Source organism: Bufo bufo, chromosome 2 (assembly GCF_905171765.1).
Source record: "Bufo bufo chromosome 2, aBufBuf1.1, whole genome shotgun sequence".
Taxonomy (NCBI): Eukaryota; Metazoa; Chordata; class Amphibia; order Anura; family Bufonidae; genus Bufo; species Bufo bufo.
In genome coordinates, this window is record NC_053390.1 from 526736433 (window position 1) to 526751151 (window position 14719).

At 42.7% G+C, this 14719-nt stretch overlaps 1 protein-coding gene across 1 annotated transcript; it reads left to right on the forward strand.

Annotated features, from left to right (window-relative positions):
- Positions 1 to 913: 913 nt before the first annotated feature.
- On the forward strand, positions 914 to 7460 carry LOC120991657 (interleukin-8-like). The gene is made up of 4 exons (XM_040420451.1): positions 914 to 1059; positions 4831 to 4966; positions 6654 to 6737; positions 7284 to 7460. Exons 1-4 carry the CDS (start codon positions 993 to 995, stop codon positions 7306 to 7308), a joined length of 312 nt encoding a protein of 103 aa, XP_040276385.1. The 5' UTR covers positions 914 to 992; the 3' UTR covers positions 7309 to 7460.
- The last annotated feature ends 7259 nt before the right edge of the window (positions 7461 to 14719 follow it).

The window sequence follows — 14719 nt, forward strand, 5'->3', positions numbered from 1 at the left end:
AACACAGTAGACTCACTGCACTACATACATATATTCAATGTACAGCACCTCAACCAGACTATGTACATATAAAAACTTGATAGATTATTGAAGAAACTACGCAGTTTATTATTATAGACACGATCAGAGCTGAGATGACTTCTAAGTATAGAGGAAAGCTACCAGTATCCTATTTTCCCTAGGACCTACCTTCTCAAAGTTGCCGCAGGGACCCCCATATTCAATCATCTGGTAGCATCTTGCTGCTGTGTGAACAGGTAACATTTGATTGTATCCTTACGGTGGGCCCACAAAATAATTTTTACTGGTGGGCTCTAGGCACCCCAGTCCGACACTGTATATAGCTATGGGAAAATGCATGGCTGCTGGTGTTAATTAACAGCCTGTTTAATGCCTTGGATACCGGAGGTTTTTTCATTTTTGTGTTTTCATTTCTCTTCCCTGTCTTTACTGAGCCATAACTTTTTTTATTTTTCTATTCACATAGCTATATGAGGGCTTGTTTTTTTTGCGTTGTACTTTCTAAAATCTAAACTGAATAGGTTAATTGCCTTTTCAGGAAAGTGCTATATTTTATAAATATCATAATATAAAATAAATTGGTTTATTCCAGAAATATTTCTATCACTGTTTTAGGATCTATGTTATTAATTTTTACAAGAAATGCAGACTCTAAACTCAATTGTGTAGTAAAAAATCTATATATTTGTATAATACTGTATCTAATGCTAAAATACAAGGATCAGTGACACATTCATTAACTATGCTTTACTAATCTAGCTACACCAAAAGATGTGTGACTCAGAAATGTGCCTTACTGCTGGAAGTGACTGATTTCGGAATTTACGTTGTTGAAATCTACAGTAGATATGATGTCAGAATGACTGAGCAGTCATATATATATAAATTCACGTCGCTTGTCAACAGAAAACAGACAACCTTGGACACAGCTAAGCAAAAGGAATTCAGAAATCTGCCAAGGAAATTCAGTCATGAAGTTTGCTAAAACTTTCTCTGCTATTCTGGTCATCTTCCTGCTTTACGCCACTGTAACAGAAGGTAATGTATTCGATTTTTATTTACAGATAGAAAACAAATGGAAGTCAGACAGAAATGGCATGTTATAGCGAAGTTACATATTGTCTACATATTTCTCATTGGTGTATTCATTTGAAATTGTCCAGGATTGGGAAAAAAAGATGACTTTTTTCCAGAAGCAGTGTCTTTCTGCTTCCAGGTCCATGTTAAATTCAGTCTTATTTATCATGAATTTCATTCAAAGTGTTTTTCTTTTTTAAAAGTTGATTGTATAGTTTTATTTATTGTCTTAGTTTTTTCTACTGTGGCTAGTTTTACATTCATTTAAATTAACGTTAAGCCAGAAATGAGTATTATTTACATTTTACTTCAAATATGTAGTTAAATGAGTTGTCCCATCTGAGACATTTATGGCATATTGCTAGGATAAGCCATTAATGTCAGACAACTGCAGGTTCCACCAGAAAGGGGCCCCCAAAGGAGACAACACTACTTATGCACAGAGTCCTCTCTATTCACTACTATGGGACTTCTGAAAATAGCACAGTGAGCTCACTCGGATATTTTAGGAATTCCAATAGAAGTGAATGGAGAGCAAGCTTCACAAGCGCTGCCACCCTTCCATTCACTGCTTTGGAGCTTTCAAAAAATAGCTGAACCAATGTTCTGCTATTTTTGAAACTCCCATAGGGGTCCTATTCGTGAGATAGGAGCAGATCCCAAAGGTGGGACAAGCCCTTTAAAGGGGTTATCCGAGTTATGGAAAAAAAAACAAAAAAAAATAAACTTCTAAAACTCCTCAGGACTTACATATACATTAGTTAAGCTTGATTTCTTAAGAGAAAAACCCATACTTACACCTTTGCATGGTTCTGTTATTCATGCTTTGTTTACATGCTGCAGCAAAGCTGTGGGGCATGTAACAACAATGACTAAGCTCTCCCTCATGAACATTTGTGGGTGTGAATAATCTGACCTTCCACTTACCCTGTTCTGCACATCCTAACGTTGCATAAAAAAAAAAAAACAGTCACATGATCATCTCCTAGCTCACACAGGCAGAAGATCTTCCTGTCACATTGCAGATACTCTCTCTCTATATATAGATGGTATATATAGATATATATGTACATAGAGATATTGATCAGTAAATATATATCACCATATACATATATATAGATTGTGTGTATATATATATATATATATATATATATATATACACATATATTATTGAAGTATATAGATATATATGTATATAGAGATGTAGATCACTATATATATTACTATATATATATATATATATATATATATATATATATATATATATATATATATATATATATATATATATATATAGAAAAACGAACAGCACTCCTGGAATCCACAGAAAAGATTTTTCTTTATTCCCCCATGTGATGCAACGTTTCTGCTCTGAACTAGAGCCTTTCTCAAGCATAGAACAAGTGCATACTGTGAGATATATATTCCCAACAGGAAGTGAAGTCAATTCAATTACAAGATCATGTGATACAGATCATGTGATACAAATCATGTGATACAAATCATGTGATACAAATCATGTGATACAAATCATGTGATACAAATCATGTGATACAAATCATGTGATACAAATCATGTGATACAAATCATGTGATACAAATCATGTGATACAAAACATTTGTAGATACAAAAACAAACACAATAGTGTTCAAATATAAAGTAATCAGTGCATAAATTGATACAGATGATATCATAATGTATTGAAGTATGCCCATAGAGAGCAATGTAGTGTCATCATATCATATCAATACATAAAGTGCAAGTGCAATATAAACTACAACCTGTTCCAAAGTTCCTAGATCAGGTGTAGCACATCATGTGTAATGAGGGAGAAGAGATCAGGGGGGGATGGACAAAACAATACTGATCGGGTATATACATACAAATCCACATGGATTCTTCTTAGCGTTATCCAAACCGCATTGCGCCTGCTCCAGGTTGCCATCATTGATTGCGTGTGTGCAAAACCCATTGCGCATGCTCTACATATCTGGCGCATGCACACTGGGACTCTGCACCGCGATAGCCATCTTTAAACAGATAATAGACTGGACAGGCGGTCTGCGCATGCCCATAATTATCATCAGGAGTCAGGCGCCATCTACATTCATGGCAATCTTGCCCTCTTTTCAGACACAAACCCCAAATACACAGCCATTATACTAAACAAGGGCAAAGTGTGTACGGTGGGAGGGGATCGTCCTTTGCACAGGATTATCCACCTCCCCCACCAGAAAATGACTTGTGGAATACCGCATATTAATACGGATAGTCATCAGGTCTAACCAGTGGTCCGTTATCACACCACACAGCCCAAGAGGGATCTCCTCTCAATATAAATATATATATATATATATATATATATATATATATATATATATATATATCTATATCTATATACAAATCTATATATGTATATCTAAGCTATATCTATATCTAAGCTATATCTAAGCTAATGACAGCTATATGTATCTAAGCTATATGACAGCTATATCTATCTAAGCTATATGACAACTATATGTTTCTAAGCTATATGACAGCTACTGTATATGTATCTAAGCTATATGACAGCTATATCTATCTAAGCTATATGACAACTATATGTATCTAAGCTATATGACAACTATATGTATCTAAGCTATATTACAGCTATATATATCTAAGCTATATGACACCAACATCTATCAAAGCTATATGACACCTATATCTATTTAAGCTATATCACAGCTATATCTATATGACAGACAATGATTTACTTTGTGATGTTCCTGGGGGTGGTTTTGTTTCTGATGGCCAGTGGAGTAGGGCAATGGTAACTTGCTGAGGCTGCCAGCACTGGTAAAGATTGCCAGACGCAGAGGCAGGGGAACAGGCACACTGATCGATCACAGGGAGGGATTTGAATCTTTCCGCACAGCTGCCGGCACTGGTAAGGATCGCGCATGCGCAATCCCTCACAGGAGCCCCGGCAGCCAGAGGAGAGAGAGAGGGGCGGGCACACAAGGCTCTGACGTTTTGTGTACAGAGCCGGGCAACTCCCTAAGGCAGGGAGAAGCCTGTACACGAAACGTCACCACCGGAGCCTGGTGGATGACGTCAGGTCCCGTGACCACGTCGGAATAAATTATGTGAGTAAATTACAAATGTATTTTTAATAATGTTATGAGCCACCATAACATACTGTATATAGATATAACTTGGACAACCCCTTTAAGTTTAAATTTATTTGATAAATCTAGGTTTACACAACATTTGGGGTCAATGTTTGACATATACATCTAACTTGCCCACTAGCTATTATTAAAATGTGACTAAACTGTTTTTTGCCTTATATTTAGTCACTATACATTAACATACATTTACCTCATCTGTATTAAAAGCATAGTCAACAAATTCACTACAGCTATATAAAGAGTCTGACATAATAAGCTAAAGTATACAGCAGTGCACATAACCTGTACAGCTGCTTTAGTATGGAGCTATACAGCCTCTGTGCACTACAGGCATCAACTGACCAGCACATGCCATGATTTTTCCTCTTGCAGAGGGTCTTCCAGAGTTTACGGCATGCAGACATACTATACATTGAACTCCATTATAACAAAGTATGCAGTAGGATTATATGCTCCCTCTAGTGGTTGCTGTTGAAATATAGAATTTTTAGCATTTATGCAAACTTTCATGTACATGAATAGACAAAAATAAAGATGTATAATCTCCTTGTAATTTCAGGAATGTCCGTAGCCAGATCAATATCAGAATTAAGATGTCGTTGCATCAACGTTGCAAAGCCAGAAAAACCTATTAAAAACATGAAGAGTTTGGAAATCATACCCAGCGGCCCCCACTGCAAAAATACTGAAGTAATGTGAGTATCTTGTATACAGATGAATTTCATCATACGTTTTTTGCATATCATTTTTGCTTACATTTATTTAATGTGTTCAATGTTATACTAATCTCATGATATAGTAATAATCCTGTCTTGTATTCCATTGTATATCTTTATTTGAAAAAATCCACTGTAGCATTGTATTGTATATCATGAAGAATTGTCTGCTTTTAGACAGGGGCTTTCTTTGAAGGTGCTGTCTCAAGAAACCAGTCTTTTTTTTAAGAAGCTGCTGATCTGGCTTCTAGTGAATGGTTGCTACTGTAGTGAGAAGACCCCTTTGTTTCTAATCCTAGACATGCATTTTCTCTGCAGAGGCTTACATGGACATTTTGAGCCCCCAGAGTGGGAGCACCAATTTGCGAGTGACTCTCTACTCTGGCTCATAGAATGCGATTCTGAATGGGATACCTGATAAGGGGTTGTCTTTATGGGATGCTTTTCTGAGAATAATTTATATAAAGAGGTTTTACACTTTGGACAATCTCTACTTGTTTGAAGGATTTCGTGACAACAAGATGATCAAAAAGTGTCCCCCTGCTGGAATCTGCAGAGATTACTTGTAATCAGTGGCGAAACCTCTGTTCATTTTCCCTGCAGAACAACTACAGCATTAGGCTTTCTTCACACGTCAGTGAATCCTAGATGGGTGCTGTCCATGTTCTCCGTGGAGAGCACACGTACCGACATCAGTGACTTTCTACGGACTGTTAGCCCATGGTGACACCATGGTAGCATGCTCTATTTTTGTCTGTGAGTTTGGATTCCTCATGCACATTATAGTCCATGGGTCTCTGAAAACCACAGACACAACACACATGCAATCCATGTTTAATCCATGCTTTTCACAAATCGTTGCCCAGGAGACCAATTTTCAGCCTAGTAGTGTCCATGAAATATGAATGACACATGAAGGGCAAAAAATGGACACATGCACCAAGCACAGATTCTTTACAGACATCTTCAATAGTGTTGAGCGAATCAAAGTATCCGAAGTGGACTTTAGAGAAAATTCGATTTGCCGCAAAGCCGATTTTCCTTGTGCTTCGTGGTAACAAATCAAAACTTTCTTGTAGATCCCGCACAAAATCTCGTGCACGGTGACGTATGTCGTCACCGCGTAATTCGTCACAAAGCAAATATTTTTGTAAAATTTGGAAAGGTTCACACACTGACTGTCTTGTCCCAGATGTCATCACGGACGTGTGAAAGAAGCCTTACACTGTAACCCTCCAAATCAATTTGTTGCCCATGTAATGAAGGACAGGTCCTTCACAGAGAAATGATCTTTGTAACCGCTCTCCACTATGGCAAAGAGATGAGGATTCTGAAAAGAGGACCTGTCCCCTCTATTAACTCATCAATTACCTATTTGGGTAGAGGAAAATACGTTTTCAAAACCAAACATTCCTATTGAATGACTGCAAGCAGAGATTTTGAAGTCTATAAGTGTATCTGCCATGCCACTGGTAACAGCAAATTATTTTATCATATCATTATATCATAGAATGGTGGTGCAGAGTGTCCACATAGTCTTCCACATAGAATACCACACAAACAAAACATTTCCATAGCTGACGGATGATATACTTTATATGCACTTTAGATATTTAGTTCATTTACTATAAATTGTGTTAATCTATTTTGTTTGTTTTGCTTTCAGAATTACTCTCAAAAGTGGAAGCAGTGTTTGTGTCGATCCATCAACCCCTTGGGTAGAAAAATTGATCAAGAATATATTGGAAAAGTAAGTTCACCTGATTGCCAAGGGCTCATATATATGACTGTGCTTGGTTCGGGAAACACTGCCTGTGTGACAACTGCATCTTGCGGACTGACAGCGACTCCTGTGATCCACAACCATGGAGCTGTCAAGACAGTCCCTTTCTATATGGAAACTGTCAGTTGTTGCTCTGGCTTCTAATTCCAGGAAATCAGCCGTTATTATTGTATGTTATGGTGATGTAATTCATGGATGATTCAGGTCCAACAGAACTGAAATTGATCCTAGTAAACTGTGCCTCAAGGAGTCTCTGACATCCATATTCCCTAACAGGAAGGGGTTGTCTTCTTGAGATACAGTTTAGTTCTTTCTGATGAGGTTGAGTTTTTTTCTCTGGGTGTAAACTAGAATGTTCCTGTTCACTGACAAGAATCAAATATAGTTAATACAAAAAGTGCATAAGAAGGCGTAAACAGGCTATTTTTTTTATACGTAAGAATTATGCACCAGTTTGGCTAAGCAAATATATGTTTGACTTTTCTAACATTTCAAAAACGTCTTCCTCAACAGGCAGAACAATGAGGAAACAGTTTAAGAGATTTCTTCCACCTCCCTCGAAGATCACATCTATCCTGTCAGGGATTTCAATGTTGGGTTATTTACTATTTATGTTAATAAAATTTATTTATTCTCTTTATAGCTGTGACATGAGCAGACAACACAATGTGGTTTGGGGTTTTATTGTCTTCTAAGGGCTCTTTCACACCTGCGTTATTGTCTTCCGGCATAGAGTTCCGTCGTCGGGGCTCTATGCCGGAAGAATCCTGATCAGGATTATCCTAATGCATTCTGAATGGAGAGAAATCCGTTCAGGATGCATCAGGATGTCTTCAGTTCCGGAACGGAACGTTTTTTGGCCGGAGAAAATACTGCAGCATGCTGCGCTTTTTGCTCCGGCCAAAAATCCGGAACACTTGCCGCAAGGCCGGATCCGGAATTAATGCCCATTGGAAGGCATTGATCCGGATCCGGCCTTAAGCTAAACGTCGTTTCGGCGCATTGCCGGAGCCGACATTTAGCTTTTTCTGAATGGTTACCATGGCTGCCGGGACGCTAAAGTCCTGGCAGCCATGGTAAAGTGCAGTGGGGAGCGGGGAGCAGTATACTTACCGTCCGTGCGGCTCCCCGGGCGCTCCAGAGTGACGTCAGGGCGCCCCAAGCGCATGGATCACGTGATCGCATGGATCACGTCATCCATGCGCATGGGGCGCTCTGACGTCATTCTGGAGCGCCCCGGGAGCCGCACGGACTGTAAGTATACCGCTCCCCCACTCCCCGCTCCTACTATGGCAGCCAGGACTTTAATAGCGTCCTGGGTGCCATAGTAACACTGAAAACATTTGGAAGACGGTTCCGTCTTCAAATGCTTTCAGTACACTTGCGTTTTTCCGGATCCGGCGGGCACCTCCGGCAACGGAAGTGCATGCCGGATCCCAACAACGCAAGTGTGAAAGAGGCCTAAGAGGGTTTCTGGGAAAATATATTAAAGGTCTATCCTTAGCATAGGCCTTCAATGTGTGACTAGAGGGGGTCTGATTTTGTTCTGCTAATCAGTGGGATCCTGATGGTCGGATCTTCACAAACCATGCATTGATGGCCTATGGCCTATGGGCCTATGGCCGGTTGCCCTTTTATATCAGTATCAGAGTATGACATTTGATAAGCCATGATGGAAGCATTAGCAATTATTGAGAAATTATTTAAAATGGTTAACTATGTGAATGTGTCATGCTCTGTAAGTTTTTTTGCCTATTTATTTATTTATTAATAAATGTCTTTTGAATTCTGTATTTAAAGGGGTTTTCTCGTTATTTCCATAAAAAGCAATAGCAAGTCAGCACTTTTCCTGGGTAGAGTTTCAATTCCTGACATACTAGGTAGACAGAAGAATAAAAAATGTAACAGAACCAGTAGTTATAGGTGTTTTGTGTATTTATTGGATTTATGTTGAGATATTTTAACCCCTTAATGGACGACACTACATGTACAGCGCTGGTGGATGTGACTTAAGGACCAGCGCTGTACATGTACGGTGAGATGATCAGGCCGGTGCAGGAGCTGCGCCCGCCCGATCAGCGGCAGTGACTGCCGGGCCCCTGCTGCATATCCCGGCATTGGTGTATTAACCTCTTGTATGCAGAGGGTTTGCGGAGGGTTTGGGGGCCCTCCGCATCTCCATTGGGTCCCTGCACTGTAGTGGCAGGGATCCGATGCCAGAGAAGGCAGCCAGATGCCTTCCAGAGGCATCAGGACTTGCCTCCTATGGAAGCCTGTGAGATCCAGCCCTTAGGCTGGGTCTCACAGGCAGGCTGTCAGCATAAAAGCTGACAGTCAATGCCCTACAATACAGGATGTAATGCATTGCACAGGTGGTCAGACCCCAGAAGTTGAAGTAAAAATAAAAAGTTAAAAAAAGTGTTTTTCATAATAAAAAATAAATAAAGTTTCAAGTAAAAAAAAAATTCCCAATATAAAACACATAAAATTGTAAATGAAAAGAAGAAAAAAAAAAAAGAAAAACAGACATATTGGGTATTGCTGCGTCCGTAACATCTGGCTGTATAAAAATATCACATGATCCACCCCCTCACATGAAAGCCATAGAAAAAATAAAATAAAAACTGTGCTAAAAAAAAAAACATTTTTTTGTCACCTTACATCACAAAAAGTGCAACATCAAGCAATCAAAAAGGCGTATGCCCCCAAAATAGTACCAATCAAATCGTCACCTCATCTCTCAAAAAATGAGCCCCTACATAAAACAATCAGGCAAAAAAAAAAATTAAAAACTATGTCTCTCAGAATATGGAGATACTAAAACATGATTTTTTTTCCGAAAATGCTTTTATTAAATTAGGGTACACATGTTGATCACGGTTAGCGGCGAATCAGGGTTCTACCCCGGAGAGGGTGCGTGAGAAAGAGAGACCACATCCAAAGGAGATCAATGGATGAAATGTAATTGTGATCGAGCGGAAATATGGGAAAAGTTATTAAAGCAAAAAAATTGAAGGAAAGGAGTGGGCGCATGGCAATTACCCACTCCCGACTCGGGGAGGTAGTGACGATAAATAACAATACAGGACTCTTAAGATGCCCTGTTATTTGAATGATTAATAAAAAAATTATAGGGAATGTCACTGGGGTATTTTGGATTTGGAAACATTAGACACTTTGTTGACTCTAGATAACTTCTGCCTGATCGCACGACCCTGTGACGTCCACCATCCATTTGGATATCTTCTCTATCAACTTTCGATGTTCTTTTCTGAGCCTACCATGTTGATCACGGTTATCGGCGAATCAGGGTTCCACGCCAGAGAGGGAGCGTGAGAAAGGGAGAGCTTATCCAAGGGAGGTCCATGGCTGCAATGGGATGAAGAGGAAATGTGGGACAAATTATTATAGCAGAAGGATCAAATGAAAGGGCCAATTAAAGATGAATTTTAGAAATTTAAGTCCCTGTCACCAATGCAGAGCAGGGGTTTTTCATCGCCAGAAATGGGTTAATGTCACCCACCAATGTAACAGATTATTTTTAAAAATTTCGGTCCCTGTCACCTATGCAGAGCAGGGGTTTATTCATGGCAATAATTGTAAAATGTCAACCCAAGAATGTAACAGAAAAATTAGTGAATGTATAGCAGTGGTATATCACACCCAAAAATTGGTGAATTTCACCCGAAAATGTAACAGACAAATTAGTGATTTTTTTTTACCTGTCTACTAGGTATAGCAGTGGTATATCACGACCCCCAGCCTCTGGAAACTCGGGCCTGTGCTAAAGTTCTTTAAACTCTTACCTCCCTAGTATATCTTTTCTGTACCACCAGAAAAGATCTACAAGGGAGGTAAGAGTTTAAGGAACTTTAGCACAGGCCCGAGGTTCCAGAGGCTGGGGGTCGTCCTTTCAAGGAAGAGTGCCCCGATTACAGCCATTAAGGATTTCCTGCCCATAGACTAGGTGATACAGGGTGAGCACTTAGGGAGAGTTACTTGCCTCATTACTAGGCCCCCCACCCCCCCCCCTGTATACAAGGAACCATACTAGGCCATTCATGTGCATATAGACCCTGTCCTCCCTCCCATATAGCGCAGTAGTTCACTTTACTTTAGTGTCTCATTTATTTTAGTAGAAATAAATAAACGTTATATCTTAACTTCAAAACAATAAGGCATACTCAGTCTAGTATATATATACACTCCAAAAGAGTGTGAAATATCCAAAATACAAGAATGAGCAATTGCGCTGTAGTATAACAATGGCTGGTTAGGGCCGGTATACATGTCTATTCTGCACAAGGTACGGACAAGTCCTGTGGGATCCATGCCTGGTTCATTTTAATGAACGTGAGCTTGTCCACATTGGCTGTGGACAGGCGGCTGCGCTTGTCTGTGATAACACCCCCTGTCGTTCTAAACACACGTTCAGATAATACACTGGCTGCAGGGCAGGCCAGCACCTCCAAGGCGTAAAGGCTAAGCTCAGGCCATGTGCCCAATTTGGAGACCCAGAAGTTGAAGGGGGCAGACCCGTCATTTAGTACGTGTAGGCGTGTGCACACATACTGCTCCACCATGTCGGTGAAATGCTGCCTCCTGCTAAGAAGTTCCATATCAGCTGGTGGTGCTGGTTGTTGTGGCGTGCTGGCAAAGCTTTTCCACATTTCGGCCATGCTAACCCTGCCTTCTGAGGTGCTGGCTGTGCCCCAGCTGCGTTGGAGACCTCTTCCTCCTCCTCTGCCTTCGCCTTGTGCTTCCACTGTGCCCCCGCTGTCAGGTGGGAATGCCACCAGCAGTGCGTCTACCAGCGTGCGCTTGTACCCGTGCATCTTACGATCACGCTCTAGTGACGGAATTAAGGATGGTACGTTGTCCTTTTAATGGGGATCCAGCAGCGTGGCCACCCAGTAATCAGCACAAGTTAGAAAGTGGGCAACTCGGCGGTCGTTGCGGAGACACTGCAGCATGTAATCGCTCATGTGTGCCAGGCTGCCCAGAGGCAATGAAAAGCTGTCCTCTGTGGGAGGTGTATTGTCTGTGTCCTCTGTATTCCCCCGACGACACACCAGTGATGGCCATGAGCTGGTCTGGGTGCCACCCTGTTGTGAACATGGTTCCTCCCCCTCCATTTCCTCCTCCTCATTCTCCACCTCGTCATCCTCCAGAACTGTGTCCTGGCTGGACAATTGTGTACCTGGCGTTTGTGGGTGCAGGAACCCACCCTCGGAGCCACTTGTGAATGACTGGCCGGAAACCCTATGAAATGATCCCTCTTCCTCCTCTTGTGCCACATCCTCTTCCATCATCACCAGCAGAGTTTTTTCAAGGAGGCATAGAAGTGGGATAGTAATGCTGAGAACGGCGTTATCGACACTGGCCATGTTGGTGGAGTACTCGAAACAGCGCAACAAGGAACACAGGTCTCTCATGGAGGCCCAGTCATTGGTGGTGAAGTGGTGCTGTTCCGCAGAGCGACTTACCCGTGCATGCTGCAGCTGAAACTCCACTATAGCCTGCTACTGCTCGCACAGTCTGGCCAGCATGTGCAAGGTGGAGTTCCACCTTGTGGGTACGTCGCATATGAGGCGGTGAGCGGGAAGGCTGAAGTTACGCTGCAGCGCTGACAGGCGAGCAGCAGCAGGGTGAGAACGCCGAAAGCCCGCACTGACGGCCTGCACTTTCTGCAGCAGCTCTGACATATCGGGATAATTTTTAAGGAATCTTTGCACCACCAAATTCAGCACATGCGCCAGGCAAGGGATGTGCGTCAAACCGGCTAGTCCCAGAGCTGCTATGAGATTTCGCCCATTATCGCACACCACCAGGCCGGGCTTGAGGCTCACTGGCACCAACCACTCATCGGTCTGTTGTTCAAGGCCCGTCCACAGCTCCTGCGCGGTGTGGGGTTTGTCCCCCAAACAGATACGTTTTAAAACTGCCTGCTGTCGTTTACCCCTGGCTGTGCTGAAGTTTGTGGTGAAGGTGTTACGCTGACCGGATGAGGAAGCGGAGTAGGAGGAGGAAGCAACAGGAGGCAAACTGAAGCGCCCTGCAATCCTCGGTGGTGGAAGGACATGTGGCAAACTGCTATCCGCCTCAGGCCCAGCCGCCCCCATCTGCCACCCGCCCGTGAACTGCTGCCCCCTTTGGCCGTCCTCACCCAGCTCTTAATCCTCCTTCTGCAAATGGCAGGGGGAGGAGCCGGAGCATCTCCTCTCCTACATAGCGCCACATACCTCTTACATCCAGTGATATCACCTTTGTTGTAGACGTTCTCTTTCTTTATCTTCTCCGTTCAGACCAGACCGCCATGATGATTTTTCAGCCATCTCCCATCTCTGCAGAGATTGACAAAGAGCAGTGGCGTGCCCAGGGTGTTTGGCACCCAAGGCGGGTCATTTCTTTGGCACCCCCTCCCCCAATACTTGGCCACATACCTCTTATATCCAGGGACATCTGCTGTCATGTAGATCTTCTATTTCCTCTTCTCCTCCGTTAGACCGCCATGACAAATTCTTTCAGCCACATCTCGTCTCTACAGAGTTTGTAACACAGACACGTTAGATTTCTCAATTTTTCCATCAACCCCCCCATCATGGTGTCCCCACAGTGTCATCCTGCTGCCACCCCCAATACTGTGCCCGTTGTGCCCCCCAATGCCCCAGGTACTATACTGCTGAAAACATATTGACCCTAATAGACATAATTGGGGTCATTTATTAAACTGGTGTAAAGTAGAACTGGATTTCCAAAAGAGCTGTCAAATATGAATGGTGGAACCTGATTGGTTGCTATGGGCAACTAAGCCAGTTCTACTTTACACTAGTTTGATAAATTACCCCAAATGTCTTATAGTGTCTACAGCAGCTATAATGTCCCCTAGAGTGCCCCCAGTAATAATAACACCCTATATTGAGCTCCAGGTAATAATCCCTCTATAGTGTCTCCAGAAATAATAGAATTGCCCCCCACACTTTCCCCATACAGTAATTTCCCCCACACTTTCCCCATACAGTAATTTCCCCCACACTGCCCCCCACACAGTAATTTCCCCCACACTGCCCCCACACAGTAGTGTCCCTCACACAGTAGTGTCCCCCACACTGCCCCCCCCACACAGTAGTGTCCCCCACACTGCACCCACACAGTAGTGTACCCCACACAGTAGTGTCCCCCACACAGTAATTTCCCCCGACACTGTCCCCCACACAGTAATTTCCCCCACACAGCAATTTCCCCCACACTGCCCCCCCACACAGTAGTGGCCCCCACACTGCAGTGTCCCCCACACTGCCCCCCACACAGTAGTGTCTTCCACACTGCCCCCCACAGTAGTGTCCCCCACACAGTAGTGTCCCCCACATTGCCCATATAGTAATTTTCCCCATATAGTAATCCCTCCCATAATAATTTGCCCCCTCACAGTATCCCACCATATTGCCCCCCACACGTCCTCCTGTGTGCACCCCTCTCATGTCCCCCAAAGTTGGCACATAAAATAAAATAAAATACATTTCCCCCACACAGTATCCCACCATATTTTCCCAACGTCCTCCTGTGTGCACCCTGGCCCCCTCATGTCCCCCAAAGTTGACACATAAAAGAAAAAAAAACAAGAAAAAAAAAACTAAAAGCTGAATACTCACCTGCGCTTGCTTGCAGAGTCCCGGCACTGTGCTGCTAAGTCCCGGCAGACTTGGGGGTCAGACTGCTTGGCTGATTTGCAAGGGTGTGAGGTGAAAGACTGATGGACATCGGCTGCAGGTGCCAACTCTAATCTTTCAGCAGGAGACTGGGTGGGAGACAATGTGAAGGAACTGGAGGCACTGTCAGCAACCCAATCTACGATCGCCTGTACTTGTTCTGGCCTCACCATTCGTAGAGCCGCATTAGGCCGACCAAATACCACTGCAGGTTCTGTCGCCTACTCGCACCTGAGGAAG